Source organism: Engystomops pustulosus, chromosome 3 (assembly GCF_040894005.1).
Source record: "Engystomops pustulosus chromosome 3, aEngPut4.maternal, whole genome shotgun sequence".
Lineage (NCBI taxonomy): Eukaryota > Metazoa > Chordata > Amphibia > Anura > Leptodactylidae > Engystomops > Engystomops pustulosus.
Window position 1 is genome coordinate 176,958,516 of NC_092413.1, and position 20,587 is coordinate 176,979,102.

Here is a 20,587-nt window from a genome sequence, read left to right on the forward strand (position 1 = left end):
TTGATATTTTTATTTGTGAACCTTCCATTGTAGATTATACAAATCTCTCAGTGTATATACTCAACGTTCTTATATTATACAAAAAAACAAAATTAAATACTACAATTCCATTGTAGATTTTACTTTATGTTTGGGATCATTGTCTTGTTAGAAGATGAATCTCAGTCCCAGTCTGTTCTTTTGCAGACTCCCACAGGTTTTCTTTAAGAATGATCCTGTACTTTGCTCCATCCATCCTCCCATCAATTTTAACCATCTTCCCTGTCCCTGTTGAAGAAAAGCCCAAACCACGATGCTGCCACCACCATGCATGGCATCGGCGAATGGGTGTTCAGGGTGATGAGCTGTGTGGCTTTTATGCCAAACATATTGCTTCGCCAAAAAGTATGATTTTGGTTTCATCTGACCAGAGCCCCTTCTTCCACATGTTTGGTGTCTCCCAGGTGACTTGTGGCTTTTTATGGATATCTATGAGGAATGGCTTTCTTCTTGCCACTCTTCCATAAAGCCAGATTTGTGCAGTGTACGACTGATGTACGACTGATGTCCTATGGACAGACTCTCCCACCTCAGCTGTAGATCTCTGCAGTTCATCCAGAGTGATCATGGGTCTCTTGGCTGCATCTCTGATCAGTCTTCTCCTTGTCTGAGATGAAAGTTTAGAGGGACAGCCTTGTCTAGGTAGATTTTCAATGGTCTGATATTCCTTCCATTACAATATGATGGCTTGCACAGGGCTCCTTGGGATGTTTAAAGTTTGTGAATTTTTTTGGGATCCAAATCTGGCTTTAAACTTCTCCACAACAGTATCACGGACCTGTCTGGTGTGTTCCTTGGTCTTCATGATGCAGAACCCTGAGACTTTCACAGAGCAGGTCTATTTATAGGGAGACTTGATTACACACAGGTGGATTATATTTATCATCATCAATCATTTAGGACAACATTGGATCATTCAGAGAATGAACTGAACTTCTGGAGAGAGTTTGCTGCACTGAAAGTAAAGGGGCTGAATAATAGTGTATGCCCCACTTTTCAGTTTATTATTTTTTACAAAAGTTTAAAATATCCAATACATTTAATTCTACTTTACAATCGTGTCCCACTTGTTGTTGATCATTCACCCAAAAAAATACAATTTTATATCTTTATGTTTATGACCTGAAATGTGGCAAAAGGTAGAAAAGTTCAGGGGGCCGAATACTTTCGCAAGGCATTGTATATTTAGTGTATTATCAAATTGAACTGATTTATTTTTATTTCAATACGTCTATAATTTACATTTTACCTTGCACATACTATGTGTGTATATATTATATATATATATATATATATATATATATATATATATATATATAATTTGTGAACAACACCTCTACATTCAAATAATACAACTATTAGAACAGTCCTGAAGGTCATTTTTCAGTCTCCTTTGTGATCACGCTGCTGGTAATGATGATCGCTATTACACGATGGCATCCTACCTTCTACAGGGCTGCAATCATGTACATTTCCAAGCTGTACCTTACTGGCAATGTAACTGCAAGATCAGATTGATGTCATAGTGCACTGAACAATATCATGATGGATTGGAAATAGTTAATCATCTATGTATATGATTATGTAAATGTGCGTCTTACAAGTTATAGTGCAGTATGGAGTATGATAGCTTCCTTAGTACATGCCTTTTTATCACAAGGTTGATATCTGCTTGCTAATATAGCTTCAACTGTTTCTTTTATGGTAATATATGAATTTTCTTTAGATGAAACATATATTGAAGCGATTTGTATTCTAAATCTGATACTTAGAAAGGTTTAACAGAGAACTTGTGCATCTCATCACAAAAAAGCAGTAAAAATAACAAGCGATCAACACAAAGTCACTAACCTCTTGCAAGTAGCAGGGAAAGCAGCAAGTAATGCACCTCAAGGGCCTAATAACTGTGATTACTTCCCGGCCTGTGTTATTAGCAATGTGCATGGTAAAGGGCCGCAATGGTCCACACAAGTTCTTATTGAGGTAGACATTTTCCTCTCTTGCAAAATAAATTCTTTGTCCAAAGTTATCTTTTATTTCATACTTGTTGCTTTTCTCTGTTCCAAGAATTGCTAGAGAAGCAAATATAGAGCGGAGATGATGAAAGGATAAAACCATATTATTTGTATGACTAAGCGGTGACGTGATCTACTGGTTGTAGGAAACTATGTGAATATATATAACAGTATAATAATAAGTAACAAGATAATTGTACCATAAGTAAATCACTAAAAGGGGGAAAACACATGAAAAATGTAAAATTCTAGTGAGTTCTCAAAGCTCCTTTTAAAAAATAGGTTATAAAATCTAGGTTATATAATTACAAATAACTTTACAGAGAACCCGTCACCAGGATTTCACATTTTGACAGGTTCCCATGGGCTGTTTGATACTTATTAACAATCTCTCTATACAATAAGCATTCAGTTTTAAAAATGTATAAAAGTATACCTGGTTACCTGCCAGCAAAGAGGATGGGGTCATGGGGGCATCTGTGCACAGCTGCAAGTCATCAATGCCCTCCTAGCTCTTACCCTCCCTCTGTCTCATGCAGAAGTGAGCTGACCCTGTGCTGCAAGCAAATCCTTGTCAGCTCACATTCGCAGAAGAGCAGGATGACACAGGGACTCGCAGGGACAGGCACAAGGGCCCCCAAGACTTGATCCTCTTTTCTGACTGGGAGCAGGTATACTTTTAACGCAGTAAAATGTGAAACCCTAATGACAGGTTCCCTTTTAATTTCTGCCATTTCTGTGTAATTCATCATCATGATATATAAATAAATATACAAGAATGCATTATTGTTTCTCATGTCAAATGTGTGTGTTATTAATTCTGTGCCAAAACTGGTAGAGGTTATACACTCAGGTGCAAATCTTTCCATTCTAACCACTTGTAGTCTCCACTCCTGGTTTTGGCACAGAATAACTGATGCAAAAATACCTGCAATGTGATTTGGCCCACATTTTACAATAAGATTTCATTCAACTTGGTGATGAAATTATAATTCTTTCGTTTTATCCATACATACATGTTCATTTTACATATCCAGTGCAAAGTATTACAGGATCACACATTTTTTTTATTTATGCCTAAAAGTAGATAAAAAAATGGATGGAATATTATTGGATATTTTTTTTAATTTATTTATATTTAAAGTATTATTTCATTTGTATTTATTTTCTGTGTACAGCATATTTAGAAATATGAATTTTGAGCTTTTTATGTGTTTTGCTATGCTTCACTTGACGTGTTTTTAGTTGTAGCTTTTATTCACAATTCACAATCTATCTATCTCAAAGAAGAAAACCAAGTCTGCACAGTGGAGAGAAACCTCAATGAGAGGTTCAGAGCCTCCATGGATCCTGGCAAGATCCTTCAGTAGTAAAGCTTGATGTAGGTGGTTCACACCAAAATGTTGCCACTATTTCAATAAACTTCACCCTTTGGAATATGGGATTTTTGGAGTGTTGCCTACACTTTTTTCAACTTTATCTATGTATCTTTTTGTACTATACAGGCGGTCCCCTACTTAAGAACCCTCGACTTACAGACAACCACTAGTTACACACAGACATCTGGATGTTGGTAATTACTGTACTTTAGCCTTAGACTACAATAAAGAGCTATAATAGTTATTAAAGGTGTCTGCAATTAAGCTTTATTGTTAATCCTGTTTCTTATGACAATTCAACATTTTTAAAATCCAGTTGTCACAAAGACCAAAAAATTTGGCTGGGGCTACAATTATAAAATATACAGTTTTAGTTTACATACAAATTCAACTTAACAACAAATCTACAGAACCCTGTCAGTAACCCGGAGACTGTCTTTATATACTATTGCTAACAAAGGATCTTGCCAGGATCTGTGGAGACTTTGCACCCCCTCTGTGGAGGTTTCCTTACACTGCGTGGACTTGGTTTTTCCATCTTATCTATCTATCTATCTATCTATCTATCTATCTATCTATCTATCTATCTAGGTTCAGTGAAGAGGCTGCCTCTTCACTGAACCTATATTGGAGACCCTGGCCAAGGGATCACCGGCTTCTGCACCCACCGCTAGATGTGCTGCTCTGGATCTTCTACTTTTTATCTATCTATCATTTATCCTCTATACCAGTGATGGCGAACCTTTTAGAGACCGAGTGCCCAAACTACAACCAAAGTCCATTTATTTACCATGAAGTGCCAACGTGCCATTTTAAGCAGTAACTTATCGCTACCTGTTCTTCCACTTCTTTAATTGTATCGGCCACCTGAGGCCACCAATACAGTTGAAAGAAGGAGGGCAAATTCAGACTATCATTGTAGCTTCCCTCCCGTGTCTCTCTGTACAGGAAGAATGTTAGGTCCAGCAGGATGAGCTCCAAAGATAATGCACTTCTGTCAACACCTTCTCACTTTTCAAGCAGTTCCAATAGTCAATGAAGTGTCGCTGTAAAATAGTGCTGAGAGCAACATCTTATAAGTTGCCTGTGACTGTGGGAAAATTTAATGGATTTGGTCCTGTTTGGTGAACTCTGTCCTGGGCTGATGGCCTGAGTGCCCACAGAAAGGGCTCTGAGTGCCACCTCTGGCACCAGTGCCATAGGTTCGCCATCACTGCTCTATACTATGGAAAGTCTAGATCAGCACTGTGGGTAAAATAGGCTCCTTAGAAGGATGGGTGCAGCGCCACCATGAGTCCGGCCAAAGACCGCCAACGATACACAGTAGATTGCAGGCAGAACTCCAGAATCTAGAGGACACTTAAAGGAGAAGTTTATTGTGGATGTAGCCACATCCACAATGAACAATGTGGCCACATCCACAATAAACTTCACCTTTAAGTGATCTCTGGATTCTGGAGTGCTGCCTGCGATCTACTGTGTATCTTATCCCTTATCTATCTCTCACTACTTATACTTCTATCAATCATTTTTTATTATACTTATCAGTGCTTGCACCTCCTAACATTGGAATGCCTTCCGAAATGTAATTGTTTAACCCTTACAATTTAGGACATGCTGTTTTATTATCGCCTTGCAATTTGAATTCCGTAAGCAATATTTAAATTCTAAAAGAGAAGCTAAACCCAAAACGGCAAATGTGAGTGACGAGTGGAGCACTGGGAAAGCCTGAGGGATGTTTCACAGTTGCTATCATGGAGAACCCATCAGTGAATATTATATTAAATACAAAATATGCGCCCCACAGTGATCGATCATGCTTGAATTTTTTTCTTTTTTCTTTTCCAACCTCCCCAATACCTGGTTGAGCTTTTTTTGTGCTATTATAGCAAGAAACCTATTAAATATCCCAGCCTTTGCAAAGAAAAAAAAACTGAAAGCATCAAAGTTTGTATAGCCAAAGGCATGATTATCTGCGTGTAGTCAGTTACAAGCTGGGCCTGTTCTCCTGTGGGGTCCTTCCGTTATGTTGTTTAATACTCATCTCCTACTAAGACACAAGTCTTAATTGAATCTAAGACAAAATGCCCTTTTGTTAAATCTCACTCTCGTCATGTACATTATCTCTTTCATATTCCTTCCACAAGTCTTCCAGCTAATTGGTGGCAGTTTTCTGTAAATACAACTAGCATCATGGCAGGCGCAAAATATCTCAAAAGTGCCTAAGTAAATGGGGCCGCTTCTTTGTCATATGTGGAGATGCACAGTGATCCAGAAATGCTCTCATTTAAAGCCAATTTAACATCCTCTGGGGTGCCAAGCTTGAATCCATTCTGAATACCATAAAGAACTGTATATATGACAATGGATGCGAGAGAAGGTGCATTGTGTACATTCTGCTATTATGTATTTTGCATCATGAATGTATCCCCAGAAATTTAAAGCATATTTGTCATATGGTGCCTTTTACTTTCTAAACAAGAAGGATTTTGGTTCAGATCAATATACATAATATATGAGACAAAAAATTCGACACTGCTCAAAATATCTTATAAATGTACTATTATTTCTTACTATCATTCCACTTTTCTATTGTGATGAACTAACAAAATAGCTCTTTATTTTTTTGTACCAGAACTAATCCCTCCTGCATTATTTTAAGAATTCAACAATATGTTATTATTTGACTTTCTGATTTATTTTGTCAAAGTAAAAATAAAACCTGAAAAAGTTAAATAAATACTTAGTTTTTAGTAACCAATGTTACCCTGGTGCATCGGAATGGAACTAAATAAAAGCTAAACAGTGGTAAATCTTGCTCACCCCTATAACCAGACACAGGGATGTCTGACATCCAGGCATTGACAAAGATAATACAGGCAGTCCCCTACTTAAGAACACCCGACTTACAGACGACCCCTAGTTACAAATGGACCTCTGGATGTTGGTAATTTACTGTACTTTAGTCCCAGGTTAATCAGCTGTAACAGTTATCACAGGTGTCTGCAATTAAGTTTATTGTTAATCCTGATTCTTATGACAATCTAACAATTTTAAAATCCAGTTGTCACATAGACCAAAAAGTGTTTGGCTGGAGCAACAATGATAGAATATACAGTTCTGACTTACATACAAATTCAACTTAAGAACAAACCTACAGAACCTATCTTGGACGTCTGTACAGTAAAAAGTTCTTATTTCTTTATTTAATCTTCATATTAAAATAACATGTTACTTATATGCTTAAAAACAATAAAAATTGTATGATTTAAAAAAAATAACATCCATTGAATAATAATTTAGATGAATATCCTCAACATTACTCGTGGGTCCAATTTTATCTACATTGGAGTGGTGTCTCTGTATATTTTTACATTATAATGTCTAGTATACAGTATATGTATATCTTTTAATTAAATGCTGAGTTTCCTGGGAGATGTAAATGTTTGATAGTATGATCATATAAGGCTCAGTTTATACCTCTGTATTTCCTTAGATATTTTCTTTGGTTAATATGAGCTAAAACCAGGGGTGGTAAAGCACACAGAGCAGGTTCAAGTATTTCCATTGTACTTTACCTCTGTATAGTTGTTGGAAAGACCTGAGCCTGTTCTGGGGGGTTAAAAGCAATCTACCACTCACAAAGTTAAAAAAAACCCTACAGATTCAAACCTGTTAATCCCAATCCCAATGCTTGTCTTTGCTAATCTTAACACACCAGGATCACCTAGAAAAAAGCTGCACGGAGCGCAGGGACAAGATGGGAGAGGAATGCATCTATCATGCAGGTGGCTTGAATCGTCACCTCCCTCTCCCAGCAAGGGCTTGAATAATTAGCAGCCTGGAGCACCGGACATTGTGTCCCTGCACTCTGGCCTGCTTTTTATAAGTCTTAGGTGATCCCTGCATATCAAGATTAGTGAAGACAAGCACGAGGATCGGGATGAAGAGGAGGGCAGGTTAGAATCTGTAATGTTTTTTTTTTTACTTTTTGTGAGTGTTAGATTTCCTTTAACTTGTTTTGGCTCACAAAAAGTGAAATAAATTACTGAAGATTTAACTGAGATCTGAACTGGCCCTGTTAGGTTTAATTGGGTGTTTTTTATTTGTGTTCCAAGTTTTCTCAGGCCAGGCACACATGCAGCATTGGAGCATATCGTTAACATAGTGTTTATGTAAATTTGTGTAAACCGGGCCTTACACCTTTCAACCATTATCTTAAGGCTAGTATTTTTGTCTGACTTACTATTATTGGGTGTTTTCTACTACTTACCTCCTAAGAGTTCTACCTCTTGATGAATAATTATGTGCTGTATCTGAAAAAAATCAAAATCAATAATAATAATGGTTATATTTTTAGGACATCCATGAAAATAATTATGATAGGCAACCCTGTTTGGTGATACCATTTATCTCTCTATTTTGTTAAGATACAATGTATAGTTTTTTTTTAAAATGTTAGCTATATAAGTCTAAGCAATACTTAATTTATAGGAGTTTGACTTTCGAAATTTGGTTTGGTTGCAGACATGTGTCACATTTAAAACGCAATTTTCAGGCATACATTAAGCCAACTAATAAAAGGTAGAGAGTCTAATAGTATGTCAGATTTAACATCTAGTATCAGACATAACTTTGTCGATAGTTTCAGTATATATTCCCCTGTATGTCTGAACTCAACAATTTTAGTGGTTTTTACACAAAGTTTGAAGAATAAAAAAAAAGCAGAAGGGTGAACTGGAGCACATGATTTATAACTTAAGCAAATCTACAATGTCTGTTACCTTACTCAAATGTTCTAGACCAGGCGGGACCAAGAACCTAGGTCCTTGAGGTTTTGTATCTGGAGAAGATTTCCATGGTGGAGAGGAATCCTTCTCATTATCAGGAGGTTGAGGAGTTCCAGGTAAAATATTTTGAAAATCTTTTTTTGTCTGGTCCTTGTCATCTATGGAAAGAAGGTCCAATAGATAAGTGTTTCCAATACCCATTTTCATAACCTCTACAGACCCTTTATACAAAGGAGGTCCTCTATGGTTAGCATGCAAAAACTCATCAGTAAAGCAAAATTGATCTCACTAGCCAGTCAAAATATTTTTTCAGTAGAAGCAATAAACTACCCTATAACTAAAACTAGTGATATTTCTTTATAAACAGACATGGCATAATATATAACGTCTCCCTTCTCATGTAGAATTATGAGCCCTCATGGGCTCTTTTCTTCCTTTCTTTACCAGTCCATTGGTCATTTCTTGTTTACTGTAATTTTTTTTCTGTAATGTATTATTTATGTAAAAAATGTTCATATGTACAACACCTTGGAATAAATTGTAGTCTGACATGAATTATAATAAAGGAGGATGTAAATATCTGCTCTTAAAAATATTTAAATGCCAAAAACTGAACATCGTGTTTATAAAAAAGTGAAGATTCTTTAAAAAGACAAAATATAAATTTCTAGCAACATCAGCAGAGTCACCATATACAGGCTGGTAACTCTGTACCCCAGAATCTCAATGACCTGAGGTCTGCCCTTTACAGTATTTTTCGGACTATAAGGCGCACCAGATTATAAGGCGCACCATAATAAATGCGTGCTAAAACGTCTAGGTTGATATATAAGGCGCACCGGATTATAAGGCGCACCGGATTATAAGGATGAATCACCAGCAGGTGGCAGACCTGTACACAGTTCAATGCAGCTGTTGTCTGTAAGTACAGTTCATATATAAGGCGCACTGGACTATAAGGCACACCTTTGATTTCTAAGAAAATTAAAGGATTTTTTGTGCACCTTATAGTCCGAAAAATACGGTAATGCCCGGGGTTTTAGGAAACAAACATAGCCCTATTACCCCCACCACGTGAAGGGCTTCTATCTTTTAGTGATTTGAGCATCCACCAGTTTAGCCTCTGTTCATACACAAGTAACGCTATCACTAAATGCACAAGTGTCATTTATATACACAAAAAACGGGTGACGCTGTGGTCATTTTAACGTCTTATTCTCTGGGCTACTTTGTCCTTTAACAAACTACAGTTGACAGCTCTATTATTCGTGGAAAGGTTGTGCTGTTTTTTCCTCTTATTTTAGAAGTGGAGTGTCAATTCTGTTATCATTTGCTTCCATTACTCTGCTAACAACTGCTGCTTTCTACTAATCAGTATAGATAATTGCTGTACTGACATTCTTAATGCCAGTGAGTGAAATGCCTTTTGTGTAGTCTTTTTTTCCAGCTTAGCTATTCTGAAAATGAGCGAATTCAGTAAATGCCTTTTTACTGCAGATCGTCTCTTATGTGTTAATTAGACATAATGGAACAGCAAACACTTCAGTATCTGACATCACAAGAGAGTCTAGCTGCTGCTGATCACTTCTTCCTGCCTCTGTTCCTTTCTATTGTTTAGTGCCAGACCACCCTGAAAAAGTTTCCCAAACCCCTAAGAGTTGCTATTTAAAAATGTATAAGTGTGCTGTAAATAATTCATACACTGATCTCCACTCCGTTGTGCGGCTTCAGTATCTCATTGCTCTGTTCCTTTGTGTTCTAGATGAGAGGTAATTAAATTATCTCAATTGAATTCTTACATAGCAGTGAGATAATCTGCAGTGAAGTCTACTTGCACATTTCCTGTTTTTGAAGTTCATCAGCTGTGTGGATATTTCAGTGGGGGCTCCGCATCCCTGATCTTCTAATACCACTTCTACTTTACATCTCGGATCTTCTTATACTGCTTCTACTATGAATCCCTGAACTTTTTATATCACTTCTACCCTGCATCCCAGATCTCCTCATACCTCTTCTACGTTACATCCTGAATCTTTATACCTCCTCTACTTTGCACCACCATTCATATACAGTACCACTTCTTCTGTACATCTCTATTGTCTATATACCTCTTCTCATACCTCTTCTGCTTTACATCCAAAATCTGCATCACCATTCATATACCATCCCAAATTTTCCTTAACTACTTCTACTCTGCACCACTGATCTTATACCACTTCTACTTTACATTCCTAAACTTCTTTAAATACTTGTACTCTGTATCCTTGATCATCTTATGCTACTTCTACTCTGAATCCCTGATTTTCTTGTACCACTTTCTGCATCCCTGATCTTTTACACCTTCAACTCTGCAATCTTCTTGCAGTAGACCTAGAATCTATTGGCTGCTCTGGAATCATGTTTGATTAACCTGGTATCTTATGACGTTTATTTATAAAGTATCGGCGGCACAATATTGGTGCTTTTCTGTCCCTTTTTTTAGGTGCACAATTTGGGTGTCCCTTGTGAATCTGACACTTTTACTGCGCTTCTGGATTACCAACACATTTTGCGCACACTTGGAGCTGCTAGAGGCTGGTCTATGGATTTCTATTTCACCTTCATGAATAGGGAGTTAAGTCAGTCCATTTTTGGCCACGCCACAATCTTACGTTCCAGTGCAAAATTTAGTATGATTCATACAACAAAAAAACAGACCCAGCGCCACAAATGATGAACGCCTGCAATTTTGAAATTTGCATTGAGAAAATGTTGATGTGATATTAAGTTTACTCTAATTTGCCCATTGAGTGTTGAAATGTGGAGGGCTAGAAACTTTATAATATTTAGGCAGAATAATTTGTAGCCGGTTACATAATATTGACATTAAGCATCTAACGGAGATTGGGGCATCTTTGTATTAATCTATACCATTAGGATTGCACACAGTGATATGCCGGGAGATACTTTCAAAAGTTGAATGAGTAATTTTGATATTGTGATATTTTTGCCTAAATAAATGTATTTTTCAAAAAAACGTGCACATTCACAATGGATAAAATGGCAAAATTCACTGCTAAGTATTTTACAGAATGTTATGGATGCTGCAGTGTTTTTTTTTACTTTTTATGAATTATATATGTAAAAGTTGTGTTTTGGGGACTTTTTCTTTATTTTCTTTCTTTTTTTATTGAAAAACTGTTGTACACTTGTTTCACTTAATAAAAGAAAATCTACCATCAAAATGTAGCATGATAACAAGGGCACTTACTCAAAGACCCAGGCCCCGTGACTGTGGTAATCTTCTTATATATTAGTCATCCATGGCTTCTTCTTTCTAAAATCAACTTCTAAAATTATGCTAATGCAAATGCGCTTAAGGTGCGGGGAAGTTCTTCTACAAAGTGTAAAAGCCTGTGAAGACGCCGCTGCTAATGCCCCATTCATTAGCATAATTTTAAAAGCTCATTTTAGATGTAAGGAGGCCACGGATAACAAATATAAGAAGATTACCACCGTCACAATGCCTGGACCTATAAGTAAGTGTCCCTGGTTTATCAGGCATCATTAACATATAAACATACAGTACCATATACAGACATATAGCAGCATATACACATACATCCATACAGCATATACATATATAGAGAGTACACATATCACATATACATACACACAAATACAGCATATAGATACAATCATACAATATATACACACCATACAATTATACACGTTCTTGTGTGGCTAGCTTTGCTGGTGAGTGGAAAAGTCGCAGATTTAGGTGCAAATATACCAATGTCCCAAAAAAAAGTCACAAATATAAGAGATAAAAAAGAGAAAATCCTAAGATAAATGACCCTTGCGGTCTTGCAGATTTTTTATCCTAGGGCCCAGTAGCTGCTGACCACAGTGGGGAAGTAAAGGGCAGGAAGTAGAGATGGATGATCCCTTGGCCGGTCATCCTTCTGTCCCTTCCTCCTCCCCGGACATTTTGTTATCTGAGCTGAAGGCTCAGATGTGTATTGTGGAACATGTGAACCCAATGTGCAGCATAATATATATACAATATAACGGTACACATCCTCCCTTCTTAAGTGTAGCAGGTCAAGAGGGTGGCCCCCTTGACACTGCGGGCCCCATAGCGGCTGGTATAGCTTTTACCATTGTAGTTACGCCATACTTTTATTCACTGTTGGACTTGAACAAACTATTGTATGATCACGTGTTCAAGCTAATGTATTGCAATACTTGCGAGCCCGTGCCAGAAGCTTGATGTTATAGTTCTGCATGATGCAGGGAGTCACCACCCACCAAGCAGAACTATTATGTCCAATGTCAGGAGGGTTGATGCATTTTTTGGTACAAAAGCGTATTTTTAAAAAAAATATATAGTACATTAGTACATAACAAATTTTTTCCTTATTGTTTGTGATTTTGATAAATAATTTAGTCCCAGAGAAACGCGGGTCTACCAATGGTTTATTGCTTTTACATTCTTGGGCAACCCCTTTAATGGTAGTTTTCATTAAAGTTGATACAAGTTTAGGCATTGACTATGTGTACTTTCACTATGTCCATTCAGATAATAATCTGCTGCTTGCCCATGTTGAACATTATAATCACAGTATTTCAGTATAATTGGTTATATTAGTGCTGTTTGTTGGTAGTATAAACTTGTCCTTCACATGTTCTGTTACTCCATCACGATTTTCCTTTTTATGTTAATAATGTGGTTGGAATATTGTAGAGGATATCACCAAGTAAAACTAAATATTCAGTATTGCTTATTGCATGCTGTTATGTTCCCAGTCCTTCTTACCTTCAATTCTGGATCCATCCCCCTCCCCTCCACACTGCATGCTATGATTACTTACTCATGTTATGATCATACTACATGTATCTAATTGACAGCATAAAAAGATTTAGTAGCAGCAGAAGTACTAATAAATGCAAAAAGAATTGGCAAATTGATGACATAGACCCCAAGGGTCTCTGTGAAAGAAGTCATTGAACAAGTCACAATGGTTTCCATGCTGATTCTCACAGAATCCATGAGAAATAATACTGTGCGCTGTTTAGAAAATCAAAGGTACACACAGGTATAGTATGGCCTACCGCTGACTATGGCAACTGTATTGTGGATCCCTGCAACATTGATAAAGGGTACATATACATAAGACCTTGCTGTGCATAGAATTAGATGCTGTGGTAGCTCGAAGGAGTTTTCTACTCTTATAAATTCATGGTAAATTCATCAAAAATGAAATGTATACTTCGTTTTGCAATGAGGCTCTTTGATATTTATGGACCCATGATGGTTGAGGTGTCTGAGAACCATTTCCTTTCATGAAATATAGGGGCTTACATAAAACCAGAAAATCCAGCATCCCGGCAAGGAAGGTATTTTGAACGAGTAAAAATCCACTTTATTTTGAAAATTATTTTAAAAACATATAGTGACATCCTATTACATACTATATTTTCTTATTATAAGAAATATTATGTTATAGGACGTCACTATATGTTTTTAAACTATTTTTCTAAATAAAGTGGATTTTTACTCGATCAAAACACCTTCATTGCCTGGATGCTGGATCTTCACCTTCTGGTTTTGTGGATTCCTGACTGGCCCCCACACAGCTTGTCCGTACACCGGCTGCTCAAATTAGTAGGCATCAAGCCTACATACACATGGTGAGCTGAAAACATTTTTTTTTTTTCTATTTTATAGGGGCTTACATGGTCTAAGAGGAATATACTATATCCCTTTCAGTTGAATTAAAAAAACATTTCAGCACCAATTGTAGACTTTCCTGGCACTATTATATACATCTTTCATATTGTATTCTGCATAGCCATCAACAACAGCACATTATATTACCCACTCTCAAAATACCATGCAAACATTTGATCTAGATATTACTGAACAGTTATCACCAGCAGCACTACTTTTCTGATGCACATACTGTATCAGTGTGTGCAATTCTGTGACAACACTACTTTTCTGTAAAATGCTAAATAATCCAGTCTGGTCTGTATTAGTATGTAATCTGGTATAATCAGTAACAATATCCCTGTGCCATTATAAGGGCAATTATTTCAGATTTTCACCTGCCCATAATAATAATAACCCCTTCATTACACCTCACAAAGGCAATTGCTGTTTTTTACAAAGTCTCTGGATGATGCAGTAAATGCTAATAATCCTGTCTGGTCTATATAATAAGAAATAATATACATGCACTGTTTAAATTCTTCAGTGTGCTCTTATAAGGGCAATTATTTCAGATTTCCACCTATCTCTTATAACAGGAGCCTCTTTTATACACCTGACAAGAGCATTTGCTGTTTTTTATGTAGTCCCTGGATGGTGCAGTAAATAATAATAATCCTTTCTGCTCTTTACAAGTATTGCTGTATAATCAGGAAGAATATCCATGCACTGATGTGATTCTTCAGAGTGAACTTATATGGGCAATTATTTCAGATTTCCACCTGCCCCTTGTAATAGGAACATCTTCTATTTACCTTACAAGATCAGTTTCTATGAAGTCCCTGCCTGTCTGTCTGACCCTATAATGGCCAGCAACCTCTCCCTCTATTTCTTGTGTGTGTAATAGCGTCTGGACATGTGACCCTGCTCTCATACTGCAGAGTCATATTCAGGCCCAGCTAATCACAGGCATGCCTACAAAAGACGTTCTTTCCACACAGATTCGCTGATCACTAGTCTTGACTTTGTAACACATTTACTAGAAATTTAGCTGCAAATATTTCAGTGGAGCAAACATCATGGGGTAGGGCAGTCTGAGGTGTACACAATCAGTGACAGGCAAGTATCAGAACCACAATTTATTGTCATACATTAAGCACACAGTCTTGCTACAGTTGACTTCAGTAAAGAAGCAGGGTACTGAAATCAATTTTAGCGAGCATCAACATTCATGATTCCAACTAAATTTGAAGGGGGGGCCCTGTTAGGAATTTTGCCCCGGACCCAATGGACATTAGTTACACCAGGAGGAGTATAATTGACACAAGACTTCAAGAGGTGCTATGCTACAGGAGACACTGCAAAAACTACAGTACAATGTGGGCCAAAGACATCTAAAAGGGAAAAGGAGACATCAACCATCATTAGTCATAAGAAATAATTATACTGTCACCACGTCTATGGTCCACAGAGCATCAATTTAGAATTGGTAGTTGTATATTGTTTTATTTTAATTTTATTTACTTTGTTTAATGATTTTTATTCAGTATCAGTATGATGGCTTTATTCAGTCATTATGTAGTGGTTATAGTGTGGCAGTATCATATAAAAGCAATATTGTGTTATTATTCAGTCATTATCTAGTGGCAGTGGTCATTGTAAACCTGTGTTTTAAAATAGTAGTATGGTTGTATTATGGTTGTATTATTTAGTCATTATGTAGTGGTTTGGTGGTATTATTCACAATCAGTATGGTGGTATTCAGGCATTATGGAAATGGTAGTGCATGTGGTATGGCTGTATTCCAGCTGTATGATTTCTAATACTATTTGCATCATGGCATCTATTCGTTAACTAGAGAGCCGTAATATTAATGACTGTATGGTGATAATTTTGATCCAGGCAGAACAAAATTATTGATTATATGCATTTGTGTATTGTTTCTTGTAATAAAATATTTTCAACGTTATTCTAGTTGTGTATCAATTTCAGCTGTGCTATAGTATTTTATAGTGTGAACGTATTACCCAGCATTCATTCTGAGCATGACTAAGGGCTCGTGAAGAGGCCTGAAACAACTAGGTCTGAAGGCTACCTGTGTGTACAGATGATGTTTTTCATAAATGTTCAGTATTTGGGGAATATAAACAGATAAATATAGAAATAATTAGTCCTTTATACTCAAAATTACTTTACTGCAACTTAGAAAAAGATGGAATCCCAAGGGCCGGCTCCAGCACTGGGCATACCTGGCAGGTATAGTGGCCCAGGGATTCTTGGGGGGGGGCGGGCATATAAGGCTGTGCGTAAGGAATCAATGGGGTGAGGGTGCTGTATGTAATGAATCCATAGGGTAGAAGGGGGGCTTTATATAAAATAACCATGAGGCGGCTGTATATAAAATAACCATGAGGGGGCTGTTTGGTATGATAAACAAACAAATATTTTAGGGAACAGGAGACTATTTTAGTTTCTAAATTTTTAATGTTGCCATGTGAGTTCAATGCAAAAGGTCCCACTGAGGGTCTGTCACCCAGGGGCCTACTGAAACCTGGAGCCGACCCTGACCTGACTCTTTTAAGTAGATAGGGCTATTACTACAGTTGTACATATTTGGTCATTTATTGTTGTTTTCTTCTTGGTAAATAACCCTTTTCTAAGTTTTCATACCACCTTTAGACAGTTGCTATACAGACACAATTTAGCTATCCTATCATATATATTTAAAGATATAGTGGTGCAGGCTGTAGATGTATCTTTTTTTCCCAAATAAAAAAGGTGTATGCTTTGTATGTAAGAAAATAATGTGAAACCTGTGAATATGAAATAAACAAAATGCGGGTGATCATAAATAAACATCTTGCGCTGGTCTGATGCTGCTTTTCCTGATACATTGTGTGTCTGCATAATCAATGCCTGTTTAATATCAAGAACCATTGTTTATTGACTTACCTCGAGAAGCCATGGAAGTGCCTAAGCCACCTCTTCAAAGACAGCTAGGTTAAAAGCAATACCTTTGTCTCTCTGCCGAATGGAAGGCAGCTCTCAGCAGGTAGAGTAACTTCAGAGGCTTCCTACCTGGTGTTATGTTCCACAAGAACAGGTAGGGAGCGACTTTTCCATCTCATGTTGCAAACTCATGTATATTATGACTACAGCTCACAGAACAAGGGAATCAATTAGAAGAAATATTCATGGGATGTGGGTTGTCGGTGAGCACAATATACTGTACACATGAAAACACCAGAAAACTCATAGCAAGGAATGTCTGACTATTATGTGTAATTGTACTGTTTAATATTATATCTTCCACTTAATTATGCAGTCATTCATTATAAAGGAGATCACAGGGTGGGATTCCCATAGACATGTCTCGTGTTTTGTAATGTAAAAATACATGGCGGTGAGATGAGATCCGGAAGCAGTTTGACATCTGCAGGAGTTGTTCTTTTATGTTACGTTGGTGATTGATTGGATTTATTCAGAGACAATTAATAACATACAATAAAAACAATTCCCCTTTAATCCACAGTCAAAATTATTACTCGAATATGTCACTCATGTGTCAAAGAGCACATTACTTTCTCTTGACTTAAGATTCTTTTATCTTTAACCTATTGCAGTTATACACCTCAGTATTCATTGTTTCCTTTTTAGTCATTTATGTTCTACTGTTTTACATTTTTGCTAATTCTTAGACCCGAGCTCTATTTCCATTTATTAATGTGATGGGGAAACTTTCGAAAGGGTGCACATACAAGACATGTAGTTTTGTGGGACTTTAAGTATTCTCATAGAAGTGAAATAGGGCAGCTCCAGGGATCCCATGGTAGTTAATAAAGTGCAGATCAGATCAGTGTGGTATCTCCATTTGGTATGTATTGCTCTCCAGCAATCTCCTGGACTGCCTTCACAATGGATGATCACGTAAGTCCCAGTTCATATCTCCGTTAGGTCTTCATCTATTTCCTCCAGTTATGAAGCTCCAAAACCAGTTATGTGCCCAACACAGAGAAGATGTGGAAGTCTTTTCGTTATACTTTATCTCTGTGTAGTCACTGGAAAGACTTCTGTTTTCGACCTCTCCTGGTTTTGGCTCAAAATTACTGAAGACTTAATGGAGATGTGAACTGGACCTCATTCCTATCCTCCTGCAGCTCAGGTGAGCCTATCCTGTTGATTTATTATTAAAAATCTGAATTGATATCATGTGATATAAAATTTATAGCTGTCTAGAGTTTCATCCATTTAATACAGCTGAATTTTATTGGTGGCCAGCTGCCCAATTGACTTCAATTGTCTTTATGAGTCAACCTATTTAGTGAAGCAGTTAAAATTCTTCTATATTTACTACAGTGTGATTTTACAACTAGATACCTTATTGTAACATAGTTGTGATGTCACAGCATTATACTTGACATAAACTCACTTGTGGTATCGGAGTAAGTTACTTGCCTAACACTGTTATAAAGTCATAGCAGTTATCATAGAAACCCACATCTAATGTCGTGGCCGTTTGTATGACTGAAATACACTTGTTTTGCCTAGCTGCTCACAAACATGAAGCAATATTGTAAGGCCATAGTAGTTGGTATGTAGTGTACCGTCTTGGACCAGGCTTGTGATACCACAGTTGCTTATCTGGCTGGAACATGTAGTTTCCTAATTAAAACTCACTTGTGATGTCACTGTAGCTTATTGTGTCAGAGATCACCCAACTAAAAATCCCTTACCATACCACGTTCTGTTGGCAGTGAGTTGAGTACCTAGAGTAAGAATAATAGGGTGTTTAACCATGGGGAAATGTGATTGAATAAGTGGTGGGGATTACTCTATTTATGTGACACATTGGTCCCCATGCCAGTGGCATTTAAATCAGGTGTTTTGGGAAGGATCAGCACTCCCTATGACATTGGAGATGCATCGCATGGAATGACATGCTTCTGACAACGTTGTCTGCGGCATTTAAACAGTTAATGCCCACGATTAGTGCCAGCGGGTGTAGCAAGCAAGGAAAGGGGGGCTGGACTCGAAATTTTAATTTTTCGGGTTCACTCAGAACAATCTAGATCAAGCTCAGGCATATCTGATGGAGAGGGTGGTGGTCCAGCCAAGAATAGCAGCTACTGGTGTAGGAAGACATCATCTAGGGGCACACATTTCTCTACAACATTCTGCTATGGATTATAATGCTTGAGGAGGTGGTAGACTCCTTTTAAATTAAGTGTCCTAGAGCTCTGCCTTCCCCATCAAATCGCACATTGATAAAATATACCCAAAATCCTGAGATCCATCTAGTAATACAGGGGCAGGGATGTGTCACTGTGAAGCTAGCCAGGTTTGCTATTGACGTGGATGGAACAGCCTTTATGGCTGGTGCTCAGGTTGTCCAGAAATAAACCAAAAACACAGCCATATTTTCAGTTGGCAATATTTTTGGCAATTTCACTTTGAGATATCACATATAATAAACCTAGAAGATTGCATGGGCTTATTTGTTCAAAGTTCTTGAGGATGAAAATCACCTTGAAAAGTTATGCCTTGACTGAAATTGTTAAATCAGCACAATATGCAAAGTAGTGCTGGCACCCCAGGTAAGCCAGGTCTGTATACAGATGATACTATGCCATCTGGTGTATCTCACACTGTAGATGTGCTTATGCTACAATGGAGTTGGCCTGGCCTGTGGATAAAATGCCTTTGTTAGCTCAGTACTTTGCTGTTGGCTGGCTTGCTCATTGCTGCAGAAGTGTTGCCTGTCAAAATGATTTTCTAACGCTTACTTTTCCTATCAGAGTGGTTTAATGGGTTGGAACATGCCGCTTTACTTTTTCATTTTAAAACAGAAAATGAATGGAAATATTGAGCTAATCTAGATTTAGAGCGCTCATGACCAACACAGGTTTTCACATTACCTGTCATATTTTATGAGCGAGTTTTATTTTTCCTTTTTAGTTTAATAGCTTTTGGTTCTCTTCCCATCAAGCAAATTACTGCCATAAGACACAAATGACTGGAATAATTCCTATTGTCCCTTCTTATACCATGTATTGATCTGATTCATATGTTGTTAAGTTGACAGCAATGACGGCGAAACACTACAGCTGCCATCTACAGCTCCCGAATACTTCACGACCCGTCTCAGATTAACCTGCCCACTTAATCCTGGCTCCGTATGACAGATTTATACTCATTAAAGTACTCAGTGTTGTCTCTTGTTTTACGTAAAATTGGGGAATAATGTGGTGACTAATGTGAGGTTACAGGTTCGGAAGAAAGTAATAATTGAAAGATGTTTGGGTTGAAATCAACATCAAGACCAGAGGAGCAATTTCGCTAAATATGTACCTATTTATTTTTATTACAAATTTTGACAAATATTAAATTGTACTAAGGAACAATGGCACCGTAAATAGTTCTGGAAATTGGATGCTGAGAAATGCTTTTGCTTTTTTTTTGCTAATAGATATAGATCGGGAAATTAAAGTTTGTGAATCAGACAATAAAATTGTAGGATACCATGTCTGCAATCCTAATTCTGCCAGTTGCTATAGATGATGAGTGACATATTCTTAATGCCGCAAATGTTAGTTTTTCTCTTTCTAGTCTTACATCAGTATCTCAATTTACGGCAAAATATGTAAAGGAGCCTTTTTAAAGCTTCGGGTAACG

At 37.2% G+C, this 20,587-nt stretch overlaps 1 protein-coding gene across 1 annotated transcript in view; it reads right to left on the reverse strand.

Annotated features, from left to right (window-relative positions):
• LOC140122888 (phospholipid scramblase family member 5-like) overlaps positions 1-8,424 on the reverse strand; it is a 29,071-nt gene extending 20,647 nt beyond the window's left edge. The window contains exons 1-3 of the mRNA XM_072144130.1: positions 8,218-8,424; positions 7,707-7,749; positions 1,891-2,111 (exon numbers count right to left, since the gene is read on the reverse strand). Of these exons, the coding sequence (XP_072000231.1) occupies positions 1,891-2,111; positions 7,707-7,749; positions 8,218-8,424 (471 nt within the window). The remainder of the gene's footprint in view (positions 1-1,890; positions 2,112-7,706; positions 7,750-8,217) is intronic.
• Between the last annotated feature and the right edge of the window lie 12,163 nt (positions 8,425-20,587).